Here is an 11,394-nt window from a genome sequence, read left to right as displayed (position 1 = left end):
GAAGCTACATGTCCCGTTGGGGGTTCCCCTGACACCCCCATGCCGCTGTCCCAGCCGGGCGGAGCCGGACCCGGGAAGCACCGGGAGGCGGAGCCGGGCCGGGACTTTCCCGGAGCCGTGGCCGGGGCGAGGTTGTCGCGCTGGGGTCGGGGCTGAAGGTAAGCAGCTGAGGCGGTGGGGGCCGAGCCGTCCCGGGGTAGACGAGTGGGTGGAGGGCGGCCCGCGGTGGGGGCCGCAGCGTGGGGGTGCCGGTGCCCCGGAGCCGGGATAAGCGCGGCTGAGCCGCACCTGCCGGGTAGCGAGCAGGGCTGGCTGTATCAGCGGGGAGGGCACCTCAGCCGAGAGCCCCATGTGCCTGGCCCCGGCGCGGGAAATGCTTCCGGGCCCGGCCTCAGGGCATGGAGGTACGGCAGCTCCTGCGCTCTGCCCCAACCGCGCTCCTCGGCCCCCGTCGTGTGCGCGCTGGGTGACGGCTGCAGAGGTATCCTGATTCCCAGCGCAGAGGGAGCCCGAGTGGTCGAGAGGCTTGGTTTCAGTACCAGGGCTGCTCGTCCTTGCTGAGGGGTCTGCAGCAGCCCCAAGCCTCCTGAGCACTATGGGTCACGCCGGTCCCTGGCAGCCCTTCGAGAGCTGCAGGGCCATCGGGGAGGAGATGGTGGGAAGGTACCAGGGCGGGGGAGAAGGTAAGTCCCAGCGCTGGTGCTGACACGCGTTTCGCTGCCAGCGGGGAAACTACTTGTTTTCACGTTTCGGTGTTGCCCGTGAATAGTGGTGCATCCTGGTACTTTGCTGTGCCTCTCTCACCTCATTGCTGCCTGTCCTGACGAGAAGAGATCCGCGCCCGCAGGCGCAGCCAAAGGTGCTGTGAAGGCTGACGCGGCAGCGGTACCGTGGGCAGTGGGCACCAGGTGGAAGCGAGAGACGGTGGAGGCCCGGCTGGTGCGCAGGGGGTTCTGAGGGCGCACAGACACGGCCGGAGTTACGGCTCGTAACACGGCAGGAAAGCAGCTCATTTGCAGGCCCTAAAGGAGAAAACCAGATCAGTGAGTGGCGGGGGTTTGCTAAAAACAACCTGATAGCCACAGGGGAAGTAAAGGCAGTTAATGCAGTGAGATACAAATGGCTTCGGTGCTCGAAGGCAGGTTGATAGGGAGACGGTGGCTTAGACAGCGTTCAGGGTGAGGGCATTTCTCTCTGCCATGCTTGTAGGCCAAGAACTCAGTTTTCAGGAAGGGAAAATAAATTTCACAACAAGGTCCGTGTGAATACTGTGCGAGAGGGGCTGGGCAGCCTCTTGCCAGTAGCTGGATTCTGGTATGGAGCAAAGCACAGGATTTGTACAGAAGGTAAGGTCAGGCATTTAGAGACCTTATCTGCAGGCGCTATCAGGCCCCAGAGGAAACAAAACGCTCAGGGAATAGTACCTTATAGGGGCAGCCAGGTAGGTGGCTGGAACATGTCAGCTGCACACTAATGCAGCTTGGAGCAGAGGCATGCTTGTACCACCTCCCACGTTCCGGAGCACCTTTTCCTGCGGCTGCTAAATGCTCCCACTGCAGGTAGATGGACTGGACATTTCTCTCCTGCCCACAGGGCACTCGCTCTGCAAGTCAGCTAGCTATCACAGGAGGAAAGAAAATCGCACCTGTATGACTAGGGGAGGGTATGCCATGCAGCAAGGGTGCTGTGGTAGTGCTGTGTTCTGGGGTAGTGAGTCATAGCTGAATTGCTGGTTTCTCCCCTGCATCCCCCCATTCCCAGCAATGCTTGCAGAGCCCTTCCCGAGCCCTAGGAAGGTCCAAAGACAGGGAGGAATCAAACCAGCAAAGTGGAGGCTGCAGTGTGTGTGCAAACCCAGTGTCCAGGCCAGATGCACTGGGTATCACAGAGCAGGGCGTGCTGCTGATGGCAGGAGGGGGAGATAGGTCCGCTTCTGGGATGTGTCAGGGATAAAATCCAGATGTACTACACTCTTAGGGGAAACCCAGGGGCCTGGGGGCATGAAAGGCACGCCTGCTCAGCACAAGAGGAGGGACTTACCTCAAGGGCAACTCTGAGTTTGCCTGAGGTTGCTCTTCCAGGAACAAGGAAATGGATGATGATGCTCCATCTCTCATGAGTGAGGGGGCTTCCTCTAGCATGCCCTGTCCAAGAGTGCTGGTATACAGCCAGCAACCTCCCAAGCGAGCCAGACCTGTGTGGATCAGGGAGATGCCAATGCAACCCCATGATGTTAAGTCATGCTGTTTGCTGCAACAAGTGGAAGTGTCTGTGACAGTGATGAGTGAGCCATGAAAACCTCTCTAGAGAGGATAGGGATGATGGCACTGGAGAAGGGGAACTGTTCTGTTCAGTTTGTTCAACATCTTCAGGCCTGGGCTCGCCCAGCTGCTAGGCTCAGTGGGTAGGGTTCAGGTGGCCATTCCTAGCACACTGAGGAAGGATGTTTGCCCCCTCCTTCACCTCTCTGGGAAATCTGTGCCAGCAGATGAGGTGGCTAGCTGGTGGTGGAAGGCTAAGACTGCCCAAGCAAGATGTCTGGTGGCATCCCAACAGCAAACAGTGCCTGCTCCTTCCCACAGGCCAGTAGAGGGTTGTGTTCCTGCTCCCAGCCTCTTGAAATCCCCTGCAGAACAACAGGAGAAAGGTCCCACCTCATTTTGCAGTGATGGATCTCTGCTTTCACCTTCCTTACACTTTCTGTTGCACTTGCAGGCCCCTCAAAATTCCTGCTGCATACCCCTCAAAATCCCCACTGCACTGATATCTGTGCTGCATGCTGCAGACAGGCTGGGCCTGGGCTGCTGGAGCTCAGCTGGGCTCCAGTGGCAGGCCAGCTGGGAAAAAACTCAGGCATGGCACTACACGGCAGCCTCTTTGGAGGACCTGAGTGGCTGGAAAGTCTCCTTGGAAAGGCTCTTTTCAGCTTCTGAAGAATATGAGTCATGAACAGGTTGAACAATCCCCTTCCTTCCCTTCTCCCACACACACAAAATCCCCTGAATGGGACTTGCAGCAGCCACTGATTCAGAAATTCATGGTATGAGGGCACTGTGGAGTCAGACACTTTTTTTTAATTCTTTTTTTTCTTTCTTTCTCTCTGTTGCTTAATGAGAAGTGTGGAGCATGCCCAGAGGCTCTGCTCTGAACCTGACCCTTTGCTAGAAGTCTCCGTTGGTTTCCTGTGGTTAGGCAGACACTGATCCCAGCAGGACCCTCATCTGTGGTAGCCTGCAGTCTCTGCATCAATGCTGGGGCTGGATGGGTTGTTGAGACCAGCTTCTTCCTCCCCGGTGAGTAGGAAGGTATGAGTGCTGTAGGTGGCAGGGGTGGGGTCCTGCTGCTGGTTGTGCCTTGTTGGCATGAGTAGGGAGCATGCCTGGGGGTGGTGGGAGGTGCTCCCACGGGGTCTCTGGGACTGCCACTCCTGCTTTGAAACCAGGTGCTTCCTAGCAGGAAAGAGGGAATGGGAACATGGATGGCAAATGCCTCTTCTCAGGCCACGCCTGAGGAAAGGAGGCAGGGACTGCCATGTAACTGGAAATTGGAGGAGTAGGAAAGTCCCTGTGGGCTGTCCCACTGGCTTTGGCCTGCAGACCCCAGAGTGCTTCCACCAGGCAGCGGGGAGGCAGCAGACTTTGGGGCAGTGCTCTGAGGGAGATGCCCCTGTTTGGGTCCAGGAGAGCTTGGAGGACATACCTCTTGGTGGGAGGTGGATTATCAAAGTGAGGTGGTGCAGGGCAGGGAACTGGGAGACCCCTGGGGCTGGTGCCTGGTCTATGGCACGGTCTGGGTGGTTTCAGCTGTGCTCCCCTTGGCTTGGGAAAGGGCGGGATGGCTGCGCAGCGGGGACTGGCGCCCAAAGCGGGGCAGGGACGGCGTAGAGGGGCAAACCCCTTCGTGCTCCCGGGGGAAACTCGGGACCTGCGGGCGGCCCGGGCGCGCCAGGCATTGCCCAAGCGAGAGCGGCCGGGGAAGGCGGGCGGGCACCGGAATTTCCCGCTCGTCCGGAGCCCGGAGGCCACAAGTCCCAGGCGGCGGGGAGAGCGCCGGGCCGGGGGAGCCGCAGGCGGGCGAGGGATCGGCCGTTCGGGCAGAGCCCCGGGGCAAGCCGCGCCGAGCCTGGTCCCCGCTGGGGCGGGGCGGTGACGTGACGCGCGGTCCCGTCATTTCCCGGCTCGGCGGGGTTTCTAGGGACTTTCCGGAGCGGCGGTGTCTTCCTGCCGCTGCCGGTCCCCGCTCACCCCCGCGCTCTCCCCACAGGCCGGCGGCCGGTCCCGCGCAGACATGGACGAGCATTTCCAGCCTGTGAGTCCCGCACGGATCGTATCGGCCCCGTGGCGGGGAGACTCAGCCCGGCCCCGGCCCCGCGGCTGGGCTGAGCGCGGTGCAGGAGCCCGCGGGTTGGGGAGAAAGAGGGGTCTGTGTCCACCCCCGGGGGTCCAGTGGGAGCTCTGCAGGTTCCACTGGGGTGGGTTGTGGAGGGGGGTTCCTGTCCATACCCAGGGTGGAGAGGTGAGGAGGTTTTTGTTTACCCTCAGGGTGGGCAAAGGGAGTCTGTGGGTGCCTCTGGGGGTGGTCAGTGAGGAGTCTACCCCTGCCCAGCCTTCTTTCCTGTGAGGAATTTGAGATCCATGCCTGTCCCCGCTCTGCCCTTCAAGGTGGGCGATGGGGGTCTGTGCCAGACTGCCCACCTTGGGTAGGAGATGGAGATCTGTACCTGCCCATGAAAGCATCTGGGGATTCCAGCCCAAACACACTCATCTTCTCTTCCATCACCTAGTGCCTGGATGGGATCGACTATGATGACTTCAGTTTCGGCTCCCAAATGATGGAGCAGAAGGAGCCCCTGATGGAGACTGGTAAGAGCCCCTCTGGCTTTGCCATCCCTGGGGGTCCCCAGCTGCAGTGCAGTTTCTCAGCAGGCTGACTCATGCTTCACAGTTCCCATGGGCTGTACCCCCATTGTGGGCTGGGTGGAAATCCCTGCCCCATGCCACCAGGACAAGGACTGTTCTGTCTGACCCCATTGTTCAGTGTACCAGACACATGAGTTTGGGACTCCCAGCCCCCTGAGTGCCAGAGCATCCTCTGACTCTTCTTCTCTCTCTGCCACTCTGACCTCTGCTCCCAACTGGGCTTTAGTAGCACAGAGGCTGGGGGCCCTGAGGAGCACCATAGGACAGGCAGGAGTCACTTCTCCATCAGCACTGTCCCCATACCTCTAGCATCCTTACTGGGAATACACACTTTGGTTATCCAGTTTTAATTACCAATGCCTCTCTGTCCTCCAGTGGAAGGTCCCTACCTTGTCATCATTGAGCAGCCAAAGCAGGTAAGGATGTCACTCAGGTAGGGGCAAACATAGCTGTCACTTCCTGCTGTCATGGAGTCATGTCTGGACCACATTTGGCTGACCCTCTCTTTGCCTCCACAGCGGGGGTTCCGTTTTCGGTATGGCTGTGAGGGCCCTTCACATGGGGGGCTGCCGGGAGCATCCAGCGAGAAGGGGCGCAAGACCTATCCCACCGTCAAGGTGAGCTCTGCCCTGGGGAGGGAATGGGAAAGTGTCTTCAGCTGGTGTGCATAGACACTGGGAGGTTGCCCTGAAGGAAGGATGGAAAATGTTTATTAAGTGTGATGTGTCTTGTGACACTGGAAGGATGGGAGGGCTGTGGCAGGAAGGGTCACGGGGAGGGATTGCAGGGGTTTGCAGAGAGTCCTCTGTGCCTCTCTGCTATCGCACCTGATTTCCATCTCCTTTCTTCTCACAGATCTGCAACTACACAGGGGTGGCCCGGATTGAGGTGGACCTGGTGACACACAGTGACCCTCCTCGTGTGCATGCCCACAGCCTGGTGGGCAAGCAGTGCAACGAGGCTGGCAACTGCATCGTAATTGTGGGACCTAAAGACATGACAGCTCAGTACGTGTGAGGGAGACCTGGGGTAGCCTCAGTGTGGTTAAGGGGCTGGCTGTGGCTTACAGGCTGGTGAGAAGAGAGAGGTTAGTGCATCCAGGAGCTGGCTTTGCTGACTGGGGCCAGGAGTGAGTTCAGACAAGGTAATTGGTACAGCTCTGTCTCTTAAGCATTTTGCCCAGGTCTGGAGCCAGCATGTGCAGCTTGTTTTGGGCTTCTGTCGCAGGGTTGCAACTTCCTAGCTTTGCAGATACTTTCTGTAGCCAGCCTGAGTCTGGGGTTATTTGGCAAGTGCTGCAGTCATGCTGCTGATTCATCCTGATCCCATTTGTCTCCAGCTCTCCTGGTCCTCTCCTTTGGTCTGGTCACCTGTGAGAGCCTGGAGTTACCCAGTCACCTCTTCTCTGGGCTCCTTTGCTCTCTTTTGCGATTGTTCCTCATATGTCCTGCACACATTGACACCTTACCATCTGAGTCGCACTGCTCTGTGCTTTGCTCAGCTCCTTCCCAGTCACAGCAGCCCATGTGCCGCCTCAGGCTGTCTGCTCCCAGTGCTGACACTCCCAAATCTCATCGGGATCACTCTTCTTCAGATTCAGCAACCTGGGTGTACTCCATGTCACCAAGAAGAATATGATGGAGATCATGAAGGAAAAGCTGAAGCAGCAGAAGATGCGCACAAGAAACCATGTGCTGACAGGTGAGGGCAGCCTGGGGACTCAGTGGGGCTTGGAATGGCTCATGGCACCCCATGCTAACCCCAGTCCCCCATCGTGGGGCAGGCGGGGGGACCCGGAGCCCCATCCACTCACCTAGCTTGATGGTACGTCCTTGTGCCCTGGCAGAGGCGGAGCTGCGTGAGATTGATTTGGAGGCAAAGGAGCTGAAGAAGGTGATGGATCTGAGCATCGTTCGGTTGCGCTTCACTGCCTACCTCCGTGACAGCAGTGGGAACTTCACACTAGCCCTCCAGCCTGTTATCTCTGACCCCATCCATGATAGCAGTAAGCATGGGGCCAGACTGGGGAGGGAACAGGGCAGGACAGGGTAAGGAGGTGCGGGATCCTCTGCCACAGTGGCTCTCAACACCTCTGCTTGCCTTGCAGAGTCCCCAGGAGCTTCCAATCTGAAGATCTCAAGGATGGATAAGACAGCAGGCTCTGTGCGGGGAGGGGACGAGGTCTACTTGCTGTGTGATAAAGTTCAGAAAGGTAAAAGCTGTTCCCTCCAGCAGACTGCAGGAGATATCTGGGGCCACTGGCTGGTCAGGGGTCCATATTCCTGGAGCCTGGCTGTGGGGCAGGGAGATAGGTGGTGCCAGGCTCCTTCTCTCACCAGATGACATCGAGGTGCGTTTCTATGAGGATGACGAGAATGGTTGGCAAGCCTTTGGGGACTTCTCCCCTACTGATGTACACAAGCAGGTACGGGGGAGGTAAGGGGGTATCCTGCCATGTGTTGTGGCAGGGGGTCTCCTGTAGGGTCAGGGAGTCCCATCCCTTGCCCTCAGGAGGAATGAAACTCCATATCTGTCTGTGCTGCCCACAGTATGCCATCGTCTTCCGCACCCCCCCCTACCACAAGCCCAAGATTGACCGTCCAGTCACCGTCTTCCTGCAGCTGAAGCGGAAGCGGGGCGGTGATGTGAGCGACTCCAAGCAGTTCACCTACTACCCTGTGGTGGAAGGTGAGCGCCCCCTGGGCAGGCCGGCATGTCCCCTGCTGTCACGGCTGCCACTCACCCTGTTGCTCCTCTCTCCCTGCAGATAAGGAAGAGGTGGAGAGGAAGCGCAAGAAAGTCCTGCCTCAGTTTCCCCAGCACTTTGGTGGTGGCTCACACATGGGGGGTGCTGGTGGGGGTGCTGGGGGCTTTGGCTCTGGAGGAGGTGAGTGGAAACTTCTCTTCACCCTCCCTGCTTGGGTGGCCACAGACTGGCCCTGGGGCCTCTCCACTTCTTCAGGGCTCACCCGTCCTTCTTTTTGCTCTGTAGGTGGGAACCTTAGCTTCCCCTATTCACCTGGGCTGGCCTACAACAGCATCTACTCACCTGGCCCCCACCCAGTGACAGGCTACCAGGGAGGTGTACAGATGAAGAGCCCTGAGTTGGAGGCACCTGGGAGTGACAGGCAGGCACCTGCAGAGAGCACAGGGAGTACATACTGCAAGGAGCTGCAGCAGCATGGTATGAGGGGGCTGGGCTGGCGTGAAGGCTGGGAGTCATTGCTCTGGAGAGGTGGCACAGGTCTGAGACCCTTCAGGGCCAGATGTGGCTCTACTCTGCACCTGAGGGGGGATTGCAGGAGGGGAGATGGGGCTGCTGCTCCTGGCAGTGACATCCTGCTTTGGTCTCCAGCCCAGCAGTGCCAGTTGTGGATGCTGGCACTGGCCCGTCGCAACGCCCATGCCCTGCTTGACTACTCGGTCACTGCTGATCCCCGCATGCTGCTGGCAGTCCAGAGGCATCTGGCTGCATCACAGGATGAGAATGGAGACACGTGAGTGCACAGGGGGTTTGTGAGGAGAGTGAGGGAGCCTTGTTGACCATCAGAGCCATTACAAGGGGTGGGAGGTGGCAAGGAGGACTTGGAGAAGTGTGGAGCTAAGCCAGGGGTCATCCTGCTCTCTCCACAGGCCTTTGCACCTTGCTATTATCCACGAGCAGACAGCTGTGATCAAGCAGCTGATTGAGGTCATTGTTAGCATCCCCAACCAGCAGATCATCAACATCTCCAATAACCTGCAGCAGGTACATGCTTCCCAGAGCAGCCAGTTCTGCTCTACCTGAGACTTGTTCCTATTTCCTGACCCTGCGGGCTCCCAAGTGATGGGAGGCTGCAGGGCTGAGCATGGTGCCACTACACTGGCAAGGACAGAGGTGCAGAACTCAGCTCCTCTTGCGACAGCTGCTGAGGGGGTGCTGCTATCCTGCAGACACCGCTGCATCTAGCAGTCATCACCAAGCAGCCCCAAGTGGTCCAAGTCCTGCTGCAAGCCCGTGCTGACCCCACTTTGCTGGACCGCTATGGCAATTCACTGCTGCACTTGGCACTCCAGACTGGTAATGAAGAGATGCTGAGGATACTGCTGTCCCACCTGGGCTCAGCTGCCCCTTACTTGCTCCGCCTCCCCAGTTTCCTTGGTGAGTGGGGCTTGGAGATATTGAGCAGGGAACTAGTTGGGGCCATTGTGGGCTTGGCTGGATGGCTGCTGAGTCTTGCTGTTGCAGGCCTCCTGCCTGTGCACTTGGCTGTGAAGGCAAAGAGTTTGTCTTGCCTGGATCTGCTGGTCAGGAAAGGAGCAGATGTGAATGCAGTGGAGAGGCAGGGTGGGAGGACCCCACTGCACCTGGCTGTGGAGATGGAGAATCTGAACATGGCCACTCACCTGGTGAAGAAGGTATGAAGGAGGCTGGTGGTGTGGTGGCTGTGGGACTGGGATGGGGTGTCACTTCCTACAGGGCTCTAACAGAAGCAGAACAGCCTTTGTGGTCTTGGGGTGTCAGAGGGTGGGAAGCACAGCACAGAAGCAGCACATCCTCATCGTTTCCTGCTTCTCTTCGTAGCTGGGAGCAGATGTCAACAGCAGGACTTTTGCCGGCAACACCCCCCTGCACCTGGCTGCCAGCCTGGGGTCCCCCACCCTTACCAAACTGCTTCTCAAAGCAGGTAAGGCACCACCCTCCCTCCTCTTCCTTTCCCTCCCCACAGCCCTGGCTGCCTGCACCAGTGAGTGCCTGGGCACAGGGACAGACCCCTGGGCCAACCTTTCCTTTTAGGGGCTCAGTTCACCCTTCCCTGACAGGGGCAGACGTGCTGTGTGAGAATGACGAGCCTGTGAGTCCATCCTCATCAGAGGCCAGCAGTGACACAGATGCTGACCCTGAGGAGCAGGAGGTGGCCATGCAGCTGGGGGAGCTGGCCACAGCTGTGGAGCACAGCAACTCCAAGCCCTTCGCACATGGGCAGTTGCAAGCAGGGCACAGGCAGCACCGCTGCCACACGCCCCTGGACCTGACTCGTAGCCAGAAGGTGTGTGCCACAGCACAGCAAACCCTCTAGGAATGTCACTGCCAGGGCCACAGCACTGGTGGGGCACAGCTCCGGGAGATGCTTCTGGAAGCCTCTCCACGTCCTGGGAAGAGCTGTGGTATGGGGAGGTGCGGGAGGGTTGCTTTAGGGGATGCTGACATCTGTGTGTTTGTCCGCAGGTGCGGGAGATCCTGTTGCAGGCCTCCCAGCAGGGCCCTGAGGTTGAGGTGCCTGCTGCCCCCCAACCAGGTGAGCAGCCCCTCTTCCCCCAAAAGCATCATGGCCAGGCAGAACACCACCCTCCTGGTGGTGAGGATCAGCAGCGTGTGATGGAGGTACCTCTCTGGCACAGGGAAGGTCCTGACACTGGACAGTGAAGCGCTGCAGGGACTGGAGCAGCTCCTGAACCAGGACTGCAGTGGGTCAGACTGGATCGAGTTGGCCAAGCGCCTGGGGCTCTGTAGCCTGGTGGAGACCTACAAGGACACCCCCTCACCCAGTGTCAGCCTCCTGCGTAGTTATGAGGTCAGTGTCTGGCCAGGGTACCCACATCCTCTCTGCCCTTCCAGACACTGGCCTCACTCAGTGTCCTGTCTCTGCAGCTAGCAGGGGGCACCATGGCGGGGCTGCTGGAGGCGCTGGACTCCATGGGGCTCCGTAAGGCTGTGAGGATGCTCCACAAAACGGAGGCACTGGAGAAGCTGCAAAGCACAGGTATAGGGAATGAAGGGCTGGGGGGAGTGTCCCTGCTGCCCTCAGCATTGCTGACAGCACCCCTGGGCTTGCTTTGCAGAGCTGAAAGAAGACAGTGCCTACGGCAGTGAGTCAGTGGAGGAGGAGCAGGCACCCATGCTGGCCTTGAAGCCAGGACCAGGAGGCGAGCTGCCGCACAGCCAGCAGCCACAGGTGCACTGAGAAGTTGGCAGCCCCCCACCCTGCCCTGCCCACACAAGTGCCTTTGGGACTTGGGGTCTGGCTGCCTGGACTCAGGGGGACAGGACACAGCTGGCTTCTGCCCTTCTCTGCTCTTATTTAATGGTCCCTCCTGTGAATAAAGGGACACCCTTTCCTTTACCCTTTGCCCTCCCTGTCTCCAGCCCCAGCCCTGAACCACCAGGCACTAACATCTCTGAGTTCTGCCTGGGGCTGGGAGTTCAGCAGGAAGGAAGCAGCTGCTGGCTCTCCTCAGCATCACCCCATGCTAGGGCTGTCCCCATCCATGGGGGAGAAACCACAGTGCACAGAAGAAGTGAAGAGCAAGTTTTACTTCAGTAATTGAGAGAAGAAGCTGTACAAAGGTTTTCCTCCCACTGAGCCACCTGGGGCAAGGGTGGAAATTTTTTTTTTCTGAGTAGATTTTTTTTTCTATAGACTCAAAAGAACAGAATAAAAAGTTTGACACATTCGCAAAGTCAGCGCTGAATCCAGCCAGGCTGGGTGGCTGA

At 58.6% G+C, this 11,394-nt stretch overlaps 1 protein-coding gene across 5 annotated transcripts; it reads left to right on the top strand.

The window, feature by feature from the left end:
* Positions 1 to 117: 117 nt before the first annotated feature.
* NFKB2 (nuclear factor kappa B subunit 2) lies at positions 118 to 11,352 on the top strand. Of its 5 annotated transcripts, none has more exons than XM_068139737.1 (23): positions 118 to 158; positions 3,119 to 3,293; positions 4,264 to 4,308; positions 4,784 to 4,862; positions 5,295 to 5,335; positions 5,438 to 5,536; positions 5,775 to 5,926; positions 6,514 to 6,620; positions 6,766 to 6,924; positions 7,027 to 7,131; positions 7,259 to 7,344; positions 7,469 to 7,607; positions 7,687 to 7,806; positions 7,912 to 8,416; positions 8,553 to 8,667; positions 8,853 to 9,060; positions 9,148 to 9,317; positions 9,484 to 9,586; positions 9,723 to 9,949; positions 10,129 to 10,198; positions 10,302 to 10,474; positions 10,552 to 10,663; positions 10,743 to 11,352. In XM_068139737.1, the coding sequence occupies exons 2-23, from the start codon at positions 3,249 to 3,251 to the stop codon at positions 10,862 to 10,864; spliced, it is 2,982 nt and encodes a 993-aa protein (XP_067995838.1). In that variant the 5' UTR covers positions 118 to 158; positions 3,119 to 3,248; the 3' UTR covers positions 10,865 to 11,352. The 5 variants fall into 5 exon arrangements, with proteins under 5 accessions (XP_067995838.1, XP_067995839.1, XP_067995842.1 ...); XM_068139738.1 differs by lacking the exon at positions 118 to 158 and adding an exon at positions 511 to 683; XM_068139740.1 differs by lacking the exon at positions 118 to 158 and having other exon boundaries at positions 712 to 3,293; positions 7,912 to 8,103; positions 8,275 to 8,416.
* The last annotated feature ends 42 nt before the right edge of the window (positions 11,353 to 11,394 follow it).

The sequence above is a fragment of the Melanerpes formicivorus genome, unplaced genomic scaffold (genome assembly GCF_026170545.1).
Source record: "Melanerpes formicivorus ecotype bairdi unplaced genomic scaffold, bMelFor1.0.p_v2 SCAF_6, whole genome shotgun sequence".
In the NCBI taxonomy this organism is placed as follows: Eukaryota; Metazoa; Chordata; class Aves; order Piciformes; family Picidae; genus Melanerpes; species Melanerpes formicivorus.
The sequence above is the reverse complement of the archived record's forward strand: the minus strand, read 5'-3'. Positions and strand labels throughout refer to the sequence as shown.

Coding starts and splice junctions, on each gene's coding strand:
- NFKB2 (XM_068139737.1), top strand. CDS start 3,249: ATGCTGGGGCTGGATGGGTTGTTGAGACCAGCTTCTTCCTCCCCG. Junction 6,621..6,765: donor AAGAAACCATGTGCTGACAG/GTGAGGGCAGCC, acceptor GTGCCCTGGCAG/AGGCGGAGCTGCGTGAGATT. Junction 9,950..10,128: donor ACCTGACTCGTAGCCAGAAG/GTGTGTGCCACA, acceptor GTTTGTCCGCAG/GTGCGGGAGATCCTGTTGCA.